Source organism: Vitis vinifera, chromosome 19 (assembly GCF_030704535.1).
Source record: "Vitis vinifera cultivar Pinot Noir 40024 chromosome 19, ASM3070453v1".
Classification (NCBI taxonomy): domain Eukaryota; kingdom Viridiplantae; phylum Streptophyta; class Magnoliopsida; order Vitales; family Vitaceae; genus Vitis; species Vitis vinifera.
The window spans coordinates 13,664,370-13,684,836 of NC_081823.1; the positions used below are offsets into that span (position 1 = coordinate 13,664,370).

At 35.0% G+C, this 20,467-nt stretch overlaps 1 protein-coding gene across 1 annotated transcript in view; it reads left to right on the forward strand.

Annotated features, from left to right (window-relative positions):
• The window catches only part of LOC100258661 (cytochrome P450 CYP72A219), a 41,586-nt gene extending 22,330 nt beyond the window's left edge, over positions 1-19,256 (forward strand). Inside the window, 4 exon segments of the mRNA XM_059735350.1 lie at positions 17,763-18,099; positions 18,647-18,699; positions 18,701-18,930; positions 18,933-19,256. Of these exon segments, the coding sequence (XP_059591333.1) occupies positions 17,763-18,099; positions 18,647-18,699; positions 18,701-18,930; positions 18,933-19,063 (751 nt within the window). The 3' untranslated portion in view covers positions 19,064-19,256.
• The last annotated feature ends 1,211 nt before the right edge of the window (positions 19,257-20,467 follow it).

Genomic DNA, 20,467 nt, shown 5'->3' on the forward strand with positions numbered 1-20,467 from the left:
GAAATCTCAGGATAGGCTCCTCGCGTTGGGGTTGCAACTATGGTGATGCTTGCTTCCCGAACCGGTATGGATTTAGCAAATCAAGTTTTAATCCTTTAAAATGACAAAACAGATGGCAGTGAATTTCATCAATGGTTATTCACCTTAGACTTCCTTTGAATGGCTCGTAAGAGATAACTAATGGTCTAAAGCCAAAAGCTTACCAAATATTGACAACTCAAAGTCATTCCAAGTGATAAACTCACCTTTCAATGGCCATTGAAATTGGTTCTAACGGATTAATGCAAAACTTGGAATTGAAAACCTCACCTTCCAATAGCTCGTAGGAGATAACTAATGGATAGAAATCCAAAAGCTTATCAAGTATTGGCCGTTGGAAGTTGTCCAAAGGAAATAAAAACCAAACTTTGCATTAATGAACCTTTAATGAAAAACGACTACCTTACCTTCCGGGTGCGAGAAATTTCCATGGGATTGCATCCAAGCCATCACATAACATCCATACTTTGAGAAACTAAAAGTTTTAGCCAATCATCCTCTGAGGAAAAGCCCTCAGAGGCTGTTTGGCTTCCAAGAAAATAGAAATGGGGAAGAGAAAAGAGAAACGAGAGAGCTCCGTATATATTTTAAGTGTAAAACGTAATATATCTTCTATATATTCCAAGAGGTGATTTCCACCCCTTATATAGTCTTTACAAAAGCAAAAGCTTGTGGTTGGTTAGTTACAAGGATAAGAAAGGAAATTACATCACAAAATACAAAGGAAAATATCTAAAGTCGAGTCGGCAAAAGCAAAGGAAAATTCGCAACACGCATGGGTTATGCGAATTTTGAAGGTGTTATGCGAATTTCGCATAACACAAGGTGTTATGCGAAATTCGCATAACCTGGAGCAGTTGGCTTCCGAAGGCCATATCTTCCTCATTTCAGCTCCAAATCGTACACGGTTTGAAGCGTTGGATTATTGACTTCCAGAGCTTTGAAATGGTATATAGCATGTAAAAAATAGACTTCTGGAAGTGCTCCAAAAGTGTGAAATAAGACTGCAGCTGCTGTCCTCTTTGCTTCTCTTCACTTTGCTTCTCTCCTTGCATACTTTGAACGACTTTGGCAAAGGGCTATGGAGCTCCAAAGCTTGGTTCTTCATGAATTTGAGCTTCCAAAAGCTTTGCCATAACTTGTCCAAGTAGCTCCTCCATCATTTGGCATGCTTGAATTGATTCATAAGCTGATAAAAACATGTAAACTTGCCACAAAATGGTTAAAACCAATTACTAAGGACCTTAATGAATTAATTGGGTTAAATGAATATGATTACTACTCAAAGGTGCTTAAAACCATTATAATTAGGTCTACAAAATAGCACTTTTTGGTAGTAATCACACCCCCCAACCGACTCATTGCTAGTCCCTTAGCAATGGAGGAGATAAAAACTAAGTAAACTATAATAATATACATAAAAGGGATCATGAAAATCACTCCAAAAAATGATATGAGTGGCATGATGGACATCCATGGATCAATAAAGATGTGAAACTCAACCTATAATAAAAGTTGTCAAAGCATTCACTTGATCATAGAGTACAAAGAATGGATATTATGCAAGTTTAAGCATCAAAAGAATTTCCACTCTCAAAAGATCCAAATCAAATTCTTCCACTAAAAGCTAAGTGTTAATGTGATTAGCTTCCGAGTATAGTATGGATAACTATCATCTCCCCCCAACCTAAGTCTTTCTTTAAGCTTAGCAAAATTAACCATCTCTTGATAGGCTAGGAACGCACCTTTTATTCACAATTCTTTTCACTTACTAAACTTAACCAATTCACCCATGTAACAAGCAGAGGATCGGTGACTCCTAACCAATAAAGGCTTAGGGCACCAGGCTTTAAAGGCTTTCGCCACCCCTTCGGACCATGCTCAGGTTTCAAGGCAAGCAAAGAAGTTTATTCTATATATATTCTTTTTCTTTTTCTTTTTCTTTGTTCTATTTTTTCAAAGACTCATTGGTCTTTATGAGGTGTCCCAACACTATTAAAGAGAGGTTAAAGGTGTCAAATTATAATTTCTCAAGCTTAGAGGGTGAGATAGTTTCACATCTTATAACCGGAATCTAATGTATGTGTGTGCGAATAGCTTAAGGTGGAAGAGATAAGTTTGCATGCAATGGGAGTTTCAACAATTCATCAACTTTTACAAGAGCATAATACAAACTCTAAGACTCATGTAATCAAGTTGAAACTCGACTTCTCTCATTTAATTTTGAGAGTTAATCCTTAATATCCATGGAGTTTAAAGCAAAAATTTTAAAATTTAAACAAAAAGTAGCTAATTTAACTAAGTATGATAAAAATTTAAACTAATACTTACTTCCTCATCTTGAAGTAATTGGAATATCATTGGACAACTGAATTTTAATAGTGGAATGTGCATGTACAGATAATAGGATTTCAGCAATATGAACAAACTATGACAATAACATGTAAAGGTGGGGATCCAAACAAATATCCAAATGAAAAGGATATGCAATCTTTTTTTTATTCGTTAACGAAGTAAGGGATGACAGGTATTAAATCAGTATCTATATTAGTTTATGTTATCACTTTGGCTAATATGTACTTTTAACTTATGTAATGGAAAGTCTGAATTTCGATGCGGATGGAATGTTGTGGATCCTACATATAATCTTTACTTGGGGAATTTTATGTTTCTCGTAGTGTATAATTGGATTTCCATAATACGGTAGCTACGAAAAAATTTAAAGAAAAATAAAACAATTAAAATCATTATAAATAATTTGGGCCCATTGATTTGAAAGGTGAGTTACGAAAAGCTTGACATGAATGTTTAATATCTTGTACATCATATCCATTGGACAAATTTGCAAAGAAGCTCCAACCACTTGGCCATATAGTCGTCTTCATCATCATGGGCATCACCAACATTATCATCAATATTATTTGTTATTGTACCGATGGAAGAATCCTGGAAACATGTAGATAATGCATTGTCACAACCTCTTTATGCATTAACATTAGCATCTTCAAGTACTGATTTGTTGTCACAGCTTCTATGCACATCAAATTACTGTGTCATTGCTGAATAATTGGGCTTGACGCCTACTATAGTTGTATATTGTGAGATGGTTTTGTTGACAATCCTGGCCATATATAAAAGATGGAACCCACACCCAAACATTTTCATTGGTTTACCACCAAAGAAACCTTCAAATGCTTCCATTCATTTGACCAGTACTCATTCTTAATAGCAACCTTTGGATAATATGCCACCTACACTCCATTTGATTCACCCCCATTATGTGGGAACAAATAACTACGTTCAAATAAAAATTAATCCACAGGCCATCAATCAGATGATATACTAGGCAAGGACCACAAGTGAGATGGGAAATCATACAGAAATTCTAATTGTTGAGCATGGAAATTCAATTCACATTGTAAACTACAAGGATCTTCCTCTAATTCAATATGAAATGGAACATAAACCTAGCATAAGGCAACTCCCAATAAGTTGTTATTCAGGTACAAATTCATATGAACCTCTATTGTTATTTGAGATCCTTTGTTAAGGAATTCCATTATTTCATGGAACAAGACTTTGGAATTCCTTCATCAATTACCCGCATTCAAACTCCTACAACAAAGATTACTATAGATCTTGTGTTTTCATTATAAAAAATGGGGTTAAATGTTTTCAAAATCATACCTCAATTGCTGACATGAAACATATAAACAAAGAAAATTGAGATCTTCTTCCAAAATCCAAAATCATCCTAAATAATAGTAGTAATAATAAAAACAATAGACAAAATATGTTGTTTGGTTGCTGAAAAAAAAAACAAAAAAGCTATAGGTAGTGGAACCAACCAGTGGGTTCATGAAATAATAATGACAAGATCGATAACCCAATTGAAATAAATTTGTCTTGCCACTCTTGATACACAGGGCTTGAGGTTCTCATCAAAGGCATGTAATTTTCAATGAAATATACTTGTTTTCATATTCCAGTGAATAGTGTGGTTATGCAGGTTAAAATAAGTGCCTACAGATATATAGTTTATACTTTGACTTCAATTGGAAGTGCTATCTAACCTTACAAATTAGCTGGTTACAAGATTGAAAAACTTTTCATTTTAGAGAAATTTATAGATGGAGTTTGCAAGTCTCCATATTTACTTGCAAATTTTATTTGTTTCTACTTTTCTGTTGGTAATAATTTCAAAATCAGTTATGAGAGGATTAAGGGGATTAACCTTTTTCTTGAAATATCCTAGATCATAGCTTTTTCAGGAGTTAGGACAAATTTAACATACCAATAAAATTGTTCATCTCTCATCTCATGTATTGCTTGATCCATTGCCATGCATTTCATTTATTTACTAATGCAAGGGTTTAGATCTGGCTCCATGAAGCTTGCTCTCAAAGTCCTTTTTCCATGCCTTTGTAAGGACTTTTTCAAGTTATTCCCCCCAATCTTCCTTAATGTGGAAATATCAAAGAGTACCTAAAATCAAGGGTTTTGCCTGGTTTAACTGCTATTAGAAGGCCATTTATTGCCCTTTGCCTGAAGCAGGGTGTTATGCTATAACAATGGTGAGAAAGTGAGTCACTCATTTCTTCAGAACCTATTTCTTTGGGATTATGGCATAGATTAATTCAATTGATAGGTATTCCTAGGGTTCCTCCAACAGTAGTAATGATTTGATCACCATTGGTTATAATGGTCTACATAAGAATTCTAGAAGAAGAGTAGCACAGCTGGGAGAGAAGTTTGTTATCCTCTAAATGATTTGGCTAGGGAGAAAGGGGATTTCTAGGATAGACAAAGATCCCCTTGGTAGGTGCAGTACCTTATTGGTTACAAAGGATTCTTTGGACTTTAAGGGCATTTCCTTGAACTGAACCATGCAAAACCCTAAAAGGGCATGCCATTGGAATCCCCTTCATGTAGCTGTTGTAAGCCTAATTTTGATGAGTTTTGCTGATCTATCTTGGGAATATGTAATCTAGAGCATTTTGAAGGATCTTTGTAGCAATGTGTTGAGAGGTTTTCCCAAAGTAATTGGTTATGGTTTAGCCAAAATGACAAAAACCTCATCCTTAATAGAAAGTGTAATGGAGGACAAAACTTTGAGCTCTTCAACAAATTTGCTATGTGAAAAGACACAGCCACTATTTAAGGTGGCGGTCTGAAAAGGTAAGAGAGAGACTTGAAGTCCACAAAGTTACTGATCTTTCAAGAAGCTCAAATGGTTGTTTAAATCAGATTAATAGGAAGACCGTTCATGAAACTAATAGGTTGACAAAGAATTAGTCGTTTTGTGCAAGATGTTTTACCTTCCAAGCAGGTGGACCAATCATTTTAGCATAACTTTTGTTTCACTTGGAAGACAACATATCATTATTGTACCTTTATGTAACAAAATGTTGTTTCCCGTAAATAAATAATATATACCAAAATTTGAGCTGGGGGTTAAATTATTAGAATTTAGGATCAGTTTATTGATACTTTATAGATGTGGTTGCTATGTTTATTCTTCTACCTGTCCTCTTCTTGTCCTTAATCTCTAATTCTTGGCAATCTTAGAATCAATCTCAAGGCCCAACCAATCACTTTTTCTTTATTTTTGCTAATCTCAAACCCTAACTCCCTAAACCTTAAACCTCCTTTCACCTTAAAGTCTTCAAATGAAAACCCTAAAGCTTTTGCCTCAATCGATTGAGAGAATTCCTCTACTAGTAGCCTTCATTCCTCAACCGGTTGACACTGGTTAAAAAATTCCTCAACCGGTTGAGAAACTTCCTCTACCGGTAGCCTTCATTCCTTAACCAGTTGACATTGATTAAAAAATTCCTCAACCGGTTGACACTACATCAAAAGGGTCATTATCCGATTGAGGATAGTTCTCAACCGGTTGCCATAATTCCATTGTTGGTAGACACTAGACTAAGCTGAACCGGTCGACCGGATCTTATCGGCTAAACGTCATTCCTCAACCGGGCTCCACTGCCTTCACAAGTCGTACCTATAATTCACACCGACTAAAAATATTAGTCACCTAACCTATACTCCTACATGTACTAGCTATATAATTTTGAGCATAGATAAATGAATATATATATATATATATATATATATTTGAAAAGCAACCCAAACTATATAGGGACAAAAAAATCTAATTACCTAAAAGATCGTAGAAAATCAAACACGTCGAACATGAATGATGCCTATATATTACAATTTCATTTTGCCTACCATATTGAAAGAAGAGTATAGCATATTCAAATAAAACGGACTTAATCATGAACAATGTATGGTCATCCAAGGTCACAACTTCCCAATAAACATGACGATATGTGGAGATGGAAATGATAAATATTAGAAAAACAACATATATCATAATAATAATTTTTTCATTGCTCGTGTCGACGTCTTTATACAAACAATAGCCACAATGGTTTGTTTTTCTCTATTTCCCTCGTGTAAAACTAAATCACTTGCTATTTCCCGACATAGTTTAACAGAATTACATAAGTCGGAGCCCATCATCGAATCACCATTTTTGAATGTCTGCATATGTTTAATGACATGCACAGTCCCACTTAAGAAAAAAAAAAGAAAAAAAAAACAACTTATTGAATGGTGTATAATTATAGCTCAGATAAACAATATTAATGTGAGTTATGTATTCATACTAACCCATTATCTTGGGTCGGAATCAAAGGATCCCAATCAATGGAGAATTAGAAGACATCTTTCCCCATGTCATACAGTTTGAAGAACGTTTGACAAAATTCAACCTAATTTATTATGAAAGTGTTAATAAATATGGAAGAGAAAAAAAAAATTAAAAGGAAAACAAAAAAATGAAAGCATACCACTGTTTTAACACTCTTAAACCAAAACTCATCCCGACTCTTCAATCGCAATGAATTCAAAATTTGGATATGAGAGTTTTTGAAGTCAATGACGCACAGATACCAATGACCGAGGCAATCGTCACACATTGGAATAAATAGCTGTAAAGTTAGAAAAACAATATATATGAGTTGGGGCACAAAATATCTACTATATTATAGGTGAAAACAATATCTACTCTAAATTTCATATATGCAATTAAGCATTACAAATAATTACTAACCTTCTCACAATCATCCAATTCGCTAATGTACTTACTCACGATGGATGTTTTTCTATCAAAAAAAGGATGAGGACTCCCACACAAAATCATTTGCTAATAATAAAACATAATACAAACATTAGTATATTGTACTTAATATGTAAGTAAACAACAAGAGAAATATGAGCTTATTGAAAATGTCGTGGGAAGATAGCATCTTATACTTGTAATGCCTATAAATTGCCTTTGGAAATAATTTAGCTTTGAGGCTTCTAGATTTATTACCTATTGTTAAACAATAACTCCAATAAATTAATTTAATTAATTTAGCACGCATTTGATATAAATGAAGTAGGTACTTACAACATCCATCAAGTTTTGTCTAGGACATAAGCACTCAAAATCTCCACGAACTCCATGTTCATGATCAAAGTCAATAAGAAGCTCACTAAAATAATAATATGCTAAAACATTCTTCACTAAATTGGAAGCATATGAAGGCTAAAATTGTAACAACACATCTATGAATGTTCTAAACACTACAAACCTTTTTGACAATGCTTTATTGAAAACATAATCAGCAACAAGAGATTGAAGTACATTGAATGATTAAGCATCCACCACGTCTTCAAGAATGGACATGGGGATTGACTAAATTAAAAACATGACATAATTATTAGCTATATATGTTGAGTATCAAAAATAAGAACATGATATTAAACTATTTGTATTATACCTCTAATGCCTGACGTTTTCCCATCTTCCTTAAATTGTGTACAAACAGGGAGACCTTGAATTTACTTGGTTTCCTCTCCCTTGATGTACGTGTTTTCATGACATGATCGGGATAACCACATAGTGCTCGTAATGGTTCCTAATATGGAAAATGCCATTAATATACATCTATTTACTATGTAATGGTTAAGTAGTTGTAAAGAAAATAATTTTTTCTTTTATATGATACATACCTTTCCATAATCTCTTCTACTCCTTTTGATTGGAAGTGGTAAAATATCTACATTTTCGTATGGAATGATATGCACTTCAATTGATGTAGCACATGCATCTTCATTCTTTCCATTCAAGTCCTCAGTGCATAACTTCTCAATTGAGAAAGTGTGAACATAATGTTCATTTCCTTTCTTATTGTCATTATCTTCCAAACTTCTCTCGCATGAGAGAATGTCATTCTTCGTTCCCTCCTCGTGCATTCTCAAAGGTCTTCCGCTTGACCAAGGAAGAGACCTTTCAGTGTAGTATATTTCTCCTCAAATTCAGTCAAAACTTTTTCACAACTACTACTACTTGCACCATGACACAAATCAATCAGATGTGTCTTTAATTGTTGAAAGGTTTTATCCATCTCCATTAAGCTCCCACTGTGTTCCTAGTGATATATAGGAACTTCATTAATAACATCATAATACAAGGGTTCACTACTAATATTGATACTCATGATGAATATTGTAAAACTTACTCGTTTAATAACATCTTTCTTTGGATTGATTTCAAATTTCTCATCCTCCTCATTCTCCCTCTCCATTGTCAACGCATTTCTATCAACGCAATCCCTTATCTCATTTTGTATCACCCATATTTTGACCTACAATATATTCATCAAAATATAACACATATCATATTTAAAATCAATAAAAACTTAAACCAATATTAAACGACTTTTGAAACTATAACTTACATTGTCATTTGCATATCCACCGAGTTTTTTCAATCTTCGTTTCATGTCTAGTACTTCATCATCTCCCCAAGCAGTAATCCGAGGACAAGGTCGAGTATATAATGGTAGAAATTTCTCTTCGAACGATATATGCTCGTGGTAGAATAACTGCGATTATATTTGACATAGATATATAGTTAGTTGACAAATTTTATTATAACAAATTAGAAATTCACTATGATGTAGATTAATTACAAGGACATTACCATTAAAAACAATAAGCAACCACAAACCCCACTTTGTTGTTTCATCTTAAACTCTTCAATCCTGTGCACAAGATAAGACAACACAAATTTAACCCAATTCATCTTCTTTATTGAATTGATGTCTTCCACAAGATGTAAGAAAAAACGTTTCACAAAAAGCTTCATTGTTAGGCACAATAATGCACCCAACATAAATAATACAAAACAAACTTTGAAATTATTTCCACCTTCTTTATCCTCCCTAATTTGATATTCTAACATCACTAATGGAAATCGCCCCTTTTTATCATAATATTTTTTACATAAATCATTCCTATGGCTAACATCTTTGTTCATGCCAATCTTCAACCCTCTTACCCTCAATCACATAATAAATTCAACATCGATGGAGGATAATTTGATACAAGTATTATACAACTCTAACATATAAGTGTTCGGGTTGAAACTATTTATCAACCAAAGACATAACCCATGATCAATTTTCCTACATTGAAGTTGCAAGAGGCTACCAAATCCTATTTCTTCTATGACTGCTCTTTGCTTTGGTTCTAATTCTTCAATAACTCTAATCACTCGCTCAGGTGAGCATCGACTCTGAAGATATAACTGAAAAGATACACAAACATCAAACATGTTTACATTAATATAATTTCCAACAAATACATAAGTAATGAAATTAAATATTCATTACAAAAAAATTACCTTTGGAACCACACCCTTTTGAAGTGAATATTGTTTTGAACTTTCTTTGGACTTCGCCATGAAATCTTCTTTTTCTACTTTTGAAAGTTCATGTCACTTCTTGCCCAATTTTTTCCTCAACTACATTAATTGGTCACATACTTTAAATTCTAATATTAAAATCTAATTATATTAGACACAACAATATTATTCCTTACATAATCATTTATCTTAACTCCTTTATCCTTCTCTTTGATCATGGCCAATTGATCATTGCTACAAAACAATTTCAAACAAAATTAACTATAACAACCACAAAAAAATACATTAAAAAATATATTCTTTTACATATTTCTATTTTTCCTTACTAGTAATGTATCCAAGCTCTGATAGGCCTCTTTGGATTTCTAAAAACTTCAACAACATTGCGTTCGCTCCTAAAAATTAAATCAAATCATTTAAGTCAATTTTTATAATATGATTTCAAATATAATAAATCAAACATACTTTCACCACCGCTACAAAATCCTCCCTAAATCTTTATACATTTTAAATGGTCACAAAATTAGCATATCAATTTTTTTCAATCTCCAATTATGGATCTAATCACATTATTTTTCATTAATGTGATCAATCCATAAATCTAACAAAAAACATGAAATATAATGGATACAATATTGTAAAACACATTATCAATACTCATATTTTTTTCCTTAATATAGAACTCGACAAATAATTACGACACAACCGCCTTTTGATTAACAAAAAATTGTGTCCTTTTTAGCTTTCTTTCTCTTAGTACTACACGTCTTCTTCTTCTTCTTCTTCTTCCAACTATGTCTTCAATTTGGGTCTTCAAACCATAAAATTTAGAAGTCGAAAACACCCCTTAAACAAAATATAAAATATGAAGAAAATACAAGGGTTATGGAGAGGAGAGGGGAGAACGGGAATATCGCACTCTTTACTTCAAAACCCGAAAAAACCCCAAATATGAAAATTAAATATGGACATAAACAGAGGGGATATGAAGAAAAGACAGAACTCAAAAAGATGCCACTCGAAATGGTTACAATATTTCACCCAAAAACAACCAACAATACACAAAGACAACTGAAAGCACCTGAAAATAACAGTCGATGGAGATGAGCAAAAAACACAAGTACCCGAAGAAGAGCCGAGTATGGAGAAGAGAGGAAAATATCGAGAAACTCGGCAAAAGAGGAAGAAAATAGAAACCCGACCTGGCTATCGAGGATGAGTGGAGAAGATACCAAATTAGGGAGGAAAAAATGGGAAATGGGTGAGAGAATAGGATGGGGAACAGCAGCTACACGACCGACTATGGAGGATGATGAGTGGAGATGAGAGCATGGGGACACAAGTGGGGGGAAAATGGGAAATGGGTGAGAGAATAGGATGGGGAACATAAGCTACACTAGCCGACTATAGAGGATGATGAGTGGAGATGAGAGCACGGGGACACAACCGACTATGGAGGAGAAGACGGTCGGCTATGGAAGAGAAGACGGTCGGCTATGGAGGAGAAGACGATCGGCTATGGAGGAGAAGAGAGGGGAAAAGGGGCTGAGAGGGGGAGAGAACAGGTACCCTATTTTTATTTTTATTTTTTCATTTTTTCTTTTTCTTTTGGATGGCTGAGATTTAATCTCTTTCATCCAATGGCTCAAAAAAAGAAAAAAAAAACGAGGCATGCTACCTTCCCAGCACCATAGAATTTTCCATATATATATATAGATTACTAAATAATATATAATAAATAAATTTAAATTTATTTATTTATGATATTAAAATTATTTAGTTTTTACCATGTTGAATTTAAATTTATAAATATAAAAATTATTCATTTTTTACCATATTGAATTTAAAATTATGAAATATAAATTCATTAAAAAATATATGTGTAGACCCCCATTTAGGTCATTCTTTGCTGCAGCTGATTTTGCCACGTGGAAGAGCCTTGGCTAGCCACGTGTCGACTCCTGAGGGGCTGCTAGGGAATCATGGTAGTGACTTGAGAGAACCTATGAGAGTGCGACACCTATTAAGAAGGTTCTAGAAGGAGAATCTGCTGGCCGTTAGAGGAGCAGAGGCTGCCAGCTGCATGGCAGAGAGAGTGGAGGCAGGGTTTCTATTACAGAGGGTAGTAGTGCTTTTCAGAGTTGGTTAAGAGATTCCGGGGGGAACGGCAGAGAAGGGGAGTTTAGCTTAGAGGAGGTGAGGTGCTTTTGAGAGGAAGGGAAAAACACTAGAGAGAAAAGAGTTTTGGAGAGATTCTTGAGGAGCAAGCTGGATATTCAGATCCGGAAGAGCTACAGAGGAGGTTTTTCTGGAGAGTATTCCTGGAGCTTAGGCTACTTTGGATAGAAGGCTGAGGGAGGTAATATAAAAAGAAAAACAGAGTTTGAAACCAGGCGAGTTCTCATTTGTGAGGAGGTTTTTCAGTTTCAATTCACTCTTCCATGAGCCTATTGACTGATGCGGGAAATGAAGTTCATGGGGTTCATTCAGTGTCCATTATGAGTACTCTGTTTGCGGTTTCCCTCTGCCCTTGATGCTTGGTTGTTGACTGTATCGGTTTTCCCATCTCCACCTGAAAAGTTTGAATCAGGGTGGTTTTTCCTGAAGGCTATATGCAAGCCCCTTATGAGGCATCCTGAGTTCATTCAATCTCAGGGTGTCTTTACTGTTGAGACCCTTTAGTTTCTGGTTCATTTGATGGCATCTGGATAATCAGTTGGATTGAAGGGACTATTGTGGTATATTATAATAATTCAAAGGTGGCTGAAAATTCCTTTTGGACACAAGAATCATGATCGGTTTTAAGATCGGGGGGATGAAATGATTGAAAGATGAAAGTCATAGAAAAGATGCACTGAGGAAGCGAATGAGCGAATTGAGAAAGATAAGAATACAAGGTTTTGGATAATGTCATCAGAAGATGTAATGAACATTCTTCGTATGTTAATACAGAAGGCTCTGAGGAAAACATCAGAGGAGATGATAAAAAAGGGTTATTCTTCTGCTAATCTCTGGAAGAGATCCTGGCATCATTTTCCACAATGACCGTCCTCCAAAGCCTGAGGGTTATGATGGTTTGCCAGTGACCTATCTGCATTCCATTTATATCTGATCAGTGCCAATCAGATTACTGATGAGAATTTCAGATACTGATGTGATCGACGAGCCAGCTTGCACAACAGTTGATCAAAGAGAAAATCCATGGCAGCCTCAGTGGGATACATTATTATGCAATCATCTATGCCGCAATGTAACCTTCATACCCATGCTCATACTCACCATCATTGAAATAAACCACCTTATTCATTTCACCAACTCATATCCATTTCCATCCATGCATGGTTGACCCAAAGCTTCCTCGAATTCATCTACCCACACACATGAGAACCATGAATACCCAAACTTACACGTCCTTACCAGTCTCTCTCATCACCTTCCATCCCTCATGCCCCTTATATCTCCATATTCTGTCACTCATCCCATTAATTAATACCCATTCATTTGTTAAATCATTTTTCAGCCATCCCACTCATTGCTCATGCTTGCCATACCCATCCATATCTTTCTCTCTCTACACCTTTCACACTCATGCTCATGCTTCCATTCTTCACATCCATATCCTCTTGGATTCACGTCTCATGCTCTCCATGCACTTTGATTTCTTATTGGTTTATATCACTCCATACCCCTCATCCCATGCGTTCACCATCCTGTCATCCGCACCTCACTCATCACATCCGACACTATATAGCTCACCTCTCACTCATCTCCTCCGTCCCATTCATTGACCACCAGAGAAATGACATGGAGAAGGGCCAATGGCGGCATGTAGAGTTTCTTCTATCCGGCATCATAGGAACTTGGATTTCTGTCAGGAGAACACGCTGTATTCATAAGAAAAGGAAAAGAACTTCAGGGGTAGTTAGCGGCTGGGAAGGAAGGTATTCCAATGGACAGCACTCTCTGGGCTGAATGAAGTTGAAGTCTATGTCACAATTCACAAGAACACCGATTCTGGCCAATCCTATGGTGTGTTTCTCAATGCGGCTACCACCATCTGTTTCCCAGTTTCTCTCCAAAAGATTCTCCAGTGACGAGGTTATTGGACACTTAACGAGCAGTTGGAACATATTGTCTTTGTGCATTATAAGGAGACAAAGAAATTTCAAATAACACAATAGAGACATGAACAACCCAACTCCCAGCTACTATCTCCCAGATTTCAGTCAGGTGCAGGGTAGTAATTCACCCTGGGTGGTACATCTCTGAGATTTGATGTTCTCGAGAGAAGCTTCTCGCTCCAAGCTCGCTGGGTTGTATCAACTACAAGGTGTAAATCTCAATGTAAAGCATCTTGCCAGGGTACGTCTAGACCTCATACATGGAGTCTTGTCATCGTGGCTGCAGTTAAAGCTTTGATGTTACCTCGTCTTCATCCTCGTATACAGTCTGGTTCGTAATGGATGCGTACTTTCGTGCATTGAAGGATTCGTTGAATGATTCCAACACCAGAAATCTCGTTCGCTGCTGACACTCTTGCAGCCAGAATTCTGGACTACTGCATAAAGGTTAAACCCCAAATCGCATCACATGCTCTTCGCTATTATCTTCTCTGAGTCTTCTTCTTCCTCGTCTGTGGCTGTTGTTTCCGATTTTGATGCGAAGGTGTTTCGGCACAACTTGATGAGGAGTAAGGATTATAATCAGAAAGGATTTGGACACAAAGATGAGACTCTAGAGCTCATGAATCGCGAGTATACTAGTGACATCATAAAGACGATTCCACTGCTGATCATTCTGATTGTGAGAACAAGGCTGGAAGTTGTGATAACCAGAAGGAAAAGTTTGACTCGAGGCAACCTATCAATTTCAGATTCAGCAGAGTTGCATTCTTCATTAGCCATGAAGTGCCTTGCCTCATTGTAACAGCAAAATGTGATATGGACCCTTGTCCGCATGGCAATTCTCACTTGCATGCTGGTCCCACACACACCCGTATCCAATCGCGTGGTCCCCCTTAGCATGGCCATCCTTATGCCACACATCACTTCCTTTCAAATCCCTTCCCTGTGATTTCAAAATAAAGATTTCCTAACCCCGTTTTCAAATGATTTTTCAATTCTCGGTTTTTGAATGATTTCAAGTCATTAAAATTTTCCTCCTTAGAGTTTAGGTACCAAAATCATCTTTTCAATAAAATTTGGTTGTCATTTTCATTCCGGCAAGCCACTTTCAAATCTTTTTTTTTATTTTCTAAAATGTTTTAAAAATAAGCAAAACATTAATTCCGTAATTCCGAATAATGGAATTTATGGAATTAATTCATGCAAAAATAAAATGGGCTTTGGTGGGGGCCCCACATATGAGATTTCATGATCGTTTAATTGATTGATTGATTGATTGATTTGCCATACATGATTGATTTACTCTATTCCTTGGTATGCACTTAATTATACCTGTTCATTGTTCACTAACCATGTTTCATGATAGCGCATTCGTGATTGCCGCCCAGGTACGCATCTATTCATATTTTGCTCATTCTTTATACATGTTTTGTTTCTCATATTGTGCATGATCGATTTGAGTATCCATTGATTTTCCCATAGATACCATGATTGCTTCATTTTATTAGTAGAGACCCGTTTTTAGGGACTTAGAGGGGTGCTACGGTCTTTACCGTACCTTCCTGATAAGTAACCTGACCCCCGAACCCGATCCGGTTTTTCACAGACCACCTTTTCCAAAACAAGGAGTCACACTTAGGGTTTTTCTTTCTTATTTTGTTTACCCTTTAAAAATAAAACAAAAATAAGTGGCGACTCCAAGTCATTTCCAAATAATCAATAAAAATCAATTTTTCAAATAAAAATCGAGCTCACCATCGAGTGGGAAACGCATGAGCACGAAATGTGGGGTCCACAATATGTTAAATATTTATCTAGGAAAAATCATTTGCCATAAATTGATATTGTAATTAAATTTGGTTTTTATTATGAATATAAGATTTGTACTAAAATATTATCAATTTTTTTTTGTCACAAATACATTAGACGGTTAAACATGATTTTTTACTATAAATAAAAATTTTATCCCTAAAAAACCTTTTTTATCATACAAAAACTATTACAAAAATCTATTTATTTTATTTTATTTTATTTTATGTCATAAAATACAATTCATGCCAAAAAATAATAATAATAATAACAAAACGAGAATTTTTGTAGTTAATAATTGAGAAATTAAAGACTATCGAAGACTTTAAAAGGATGACACTTGTCCTTATCTTGAGGAAATAAAAGTCTTATAGATTTGTCGGCCTCTAATTCCTGGCCAATGAATCCGATAGGATAAAGAAGTCGTGGGGCTACTCATCTAAATTGATTTTCTCAATGTGAAGCAATTCACAGAGCACTCCTGGAAGTCTTTTCCAAACTGGAAATGGAGCTTATCTCAGTTGCAATTTCCTTTGCTTTTATTACTCTCCTAATATATGCATGGAGACTATTGAATTGGGTGTGGTTGAGACCAAAGAAGCTAGAAAGGTGTCTTCGGCAGCAAGGTATAACGGGAAATTCCTACAGATTGTTACATGGGGATGTTAGAGAGATGTTAAGGATGATTAGCGAAGCAAATTCAAGACCCATCAGCTTATCCGATGAGATCGTACAGCGAGTTCTCCCCTTCCATTATCATTCCCTCAAGAAATATGGTATAGCCGGTTTTCTGATTTCATTTTTTTTTATCCCTAATTGTCTTTCCTGAACCCTAATGATCTTTCCTGCCGTTTCTTCTTCTTCTTCTTCTTCTTCTTCTTCTTCTTTTTAATTAATTTTCTGAAAGAATTTACAGCTCAATGAAATTTCAATGGTACCTCTAAAATTTTTTCCTTTATTATCTTTTCACATCTTTTCAAATTTTGCATGAATTGCTAAATTATATACATATAGATAGCAATTGGAGCTCTTTCTTGATGCATATGAAAGAGTGGCGTAAATGGCATATCCACAAGCTCAAACTTATGGCAGCTTAAACCATTCAAATATTAGAAACTTTCTTGTGAGCTCCTAATCTTCTCTCCTCAAAGTTGAATGGTATATAAAAGATCATTACCAGCATATTTATCATTATACATTTACTCTCATATTTACTATATAAAATTTTAATATTTGAATCACAAATTTGTTGAAGCGATGTGATGCAAGTGTGACTGAGAAAAGATAGTAATTGAGAACATATTTAAATGTTAATTTCATTTCCTTCCCTTCAGTTTCGGTAAAATACAACTATTCAATATTAGTCTTAAATCTTACCCTTCTTCATTGTTATTTTCTTTCACCTCCATTTGGTATACCAAACATTCCCTTAACTAACTTGGTTTAGTTATTTCACATCAAGGCTGCAACCAAAGAATCTAGGGGATTTTGGGAAGTAAAAATTGAATTTGGGCTAGCTTTGAACATAGTAACTACTTAGTTGTTTGAGCATGCCATATGGTATTGGCCGGAAGTGATTTGAACATGTTATATGGTAATGGTATTCTCTAGGCCTCTTATTGAGAACCATTAAGAAACTTTACTTTAGCTTTACGAGTCTATGAACTGTTGGTTCCTGCTCAACACGTACCCTCTGGGCAGCTACTCCAGCCCCTCTGCTCTCCTATATTCTGTTAAAAAAAGGCATTTCTGGATGTGTTTCGGACAGACCTCTCTAATGGCCAAGTTAGCTTAAAGGATTTTTACTGAATGAATTCTTTAATTGGCAGAACATCTTAGCAAGATGCATGGTGAAATACTACCGTACGTGTGGATCTAATGGTCAATTAATGTCTGGATAATTTCATCTTTGAAACACCATAGATATTCCGAGAAATTGAACAAATAAAAAGTCATTGATGAAAATGCATTAGTTTCTTCCTGTATTTCATTGATCTTCATTTCCTACGATTACTTCCAAGCAGGTTTGTTCCAACAAAGACAAACAAGAGAATGAGGCAAATTAGCAATGAAGTCAATGCATTGTTAAAAGGCAGCATTGAGAGAAGAGAGAAGGCAATGAAGGTTGGCGAAATGCGAGAACATGATGAAAGGAAGAATGTTGGAATGAGTAACAAGGATGTCATCAAGGAGTGTAAGCTTTTCTACTTCGCTGGCCAAGAGACTACCTCGGTTTTACTTCTGTGGACAATGGTTCCATTAAGCAAGCATTCAAACTGGCAAGGTCGTGCAAGAGAAGAGGTTTTACAAGTTTTTGGCAATAAAAAACCAGATGGTGATGGTTTAAATCACCTTAAAATTGTATCAACCCAGTATTCAGCTTAGCTCTACTTGGTAATAATATGTTACTTGTATTTTTTTCTTGCAATCTTAAGGATCGAAAAATATGTTTTGTCTCTGTATCTTGTTTCAAACATTTGTTTTAATTAAAACCCATTTGAAAATACTTCGTATAAGAGCAACAAATATTATTTTCTTTGAGTTAGTTTTTTTAATTGCTTGTTGCAAAGATTGTTTTTTAAATGTAGTGAAACCTTTATGGAAATACTTAATTAGTGTCATATCATTTACAAGACCCTGAGGACAATTGCAGTATTTCCTCTTACAAAGCACATTTTCTAGAAATTTAAACTCTAGGCTATAATTAATTTTCATGGGGTTCTTAGTTTGTAAGCGGAGTTACTGTATGGTTCCATATGTACATGAAAGTATATTTGGTGTACAAATTTAAACAATCTCTTACATAGCTACATTCTAAGAATTCCTTCATAGTTTGATGCATGCTTCTGAATGATTTAGTGTATTTCAATAATGAATTCTCATGATAAAACTATTTTCTATATTGCAGGTTACAATGATTTTTCATGAGGTCCTTAGGTTATATCCACCAGCATCCATGATCTGTTTATGCTGACACCGAAGTGGGAGGAATGTATTTACCAGACGGAGTGCAGGTCTCATTGCCAATCCTCCTAGTTCATCATGACCATGAAATTTGGGGAGACGACGCAAAAGATTTCAACCCGGAGAGATTTTCTGAAGGAGTTTCTAAGGCAACAAAGGGCCAATTTGCCTTCTTTCCATTTGGTTATGGTCCTCGGGTGTGCATTGGACAAAATTTTGCAATGATGGAAGCAAAATGGCTTTGGCAATGATCGTACAACGTTTCTCATTTGAACTTTCCCCATCTTATGCTCATGCACCTTTTAGTGTTATAACTATACAACCCCAATATGGTGCACACCTGATTTTGCATGGACTTTAGTCTCAGTGTTCCTGGTATCAATAGTTGTTAATTAGCAAGACCTTTGAACCTAGCTAGTGTCGAATTTAAATTGTCCACACTCACTTTCCTTGAAAAGTGTCCTCTATAAATCCAATGTATTAATAAAATTCTCTTTTTGTATGTGACTCTGGGTTTGATTATTGATATCGATGAAATACTTTGTTTATTATAAGTTCCTTTGTTGATCATGTATGGTTTGTCGTGGGGATTGTATCGAGAATTTTGATTGTTTCAAAATTAGTGATTGTATTAGCTTGTAAATTGGCAACATAGAAGTCTTACTTGCAACAGTTGTATTTGGTATCATGACCAAAAACACCATCGTTCTCATCCAACAGAATACACCTGAAAAAGTTCATCAGAAAGGAAGAAGTGTTACTATTACCAGGAAGGAACAAGGGCTTCTGTGTTGCTAAACAGAGAACCTAATTAATATAGGTTAGATATAGAAGAAAGGGGAAAATGGCTCCAACTGGACTAAAAGCACCAAAACAAAATTATATTAGAAAGTAAAAATGAAAATGTATTAATTGTTCCAAGCACCATAACACTAAAGCATCATAGTGATGTTTTTTTTTCCTTTTTCTCTTCATTGCTTTATTCCGTTCTCTCAAACTTATTAAAGGAATAACTGAAATATGCTTGCCAAGTTGTATTTCACTATTATATTTTTCTTTTAAATAATTTACATGATGGAAACAATTGAGAAATGTTAAAAGGAAGAAAGGAAGTTTAATTTAATGTGTATTTTTATATGGAAAATTTTATTACAGGCATATGAGACTACGTTCCAAGACTAAAATTTATGTTCTATGTTTCAAAGAAAAATCTATGATTAATATATCTGATGTGAGATTTTTTTAAATCTTATTTAATCCCATTAATTGTGCCTTAGAGCTTGTTATTTCCTTAATTTCTTTTTTATCACAAGGTTGTTGTTTGAACCATATATCTCCTAATCCTTACAATTGGATGATAACAAACCATGGCTAAGTTACTAATTGATTTGAATTATAAAGAATTTCAAGTGTTAATTTTGAAATTAATTAAAGGACCAATGGATGCACAATCAAGACAATTGGAAGACCTTTAATCATAGGAAACATATGTAAGATGAATGCATGGGTGTACTATCTTATTTCCATTACTCCATTTAATGGAGTCCCTGGTGCACATAATTGAGATATTATCATGTGCTCCTTATAGAAGGAATCAAACTTACTAGACATACTACCTTGATTTAATCAAAGTGCCTTGATATGTTTGCCTAATAAGTTATCCGATTCTACCTAAAATTCAATGATTGTATCCAAGGCATCAGATTTTCTTTCTACATATCCAAACCTAGAGTGTTTATCAATAAAATGATCAAATACCCATACT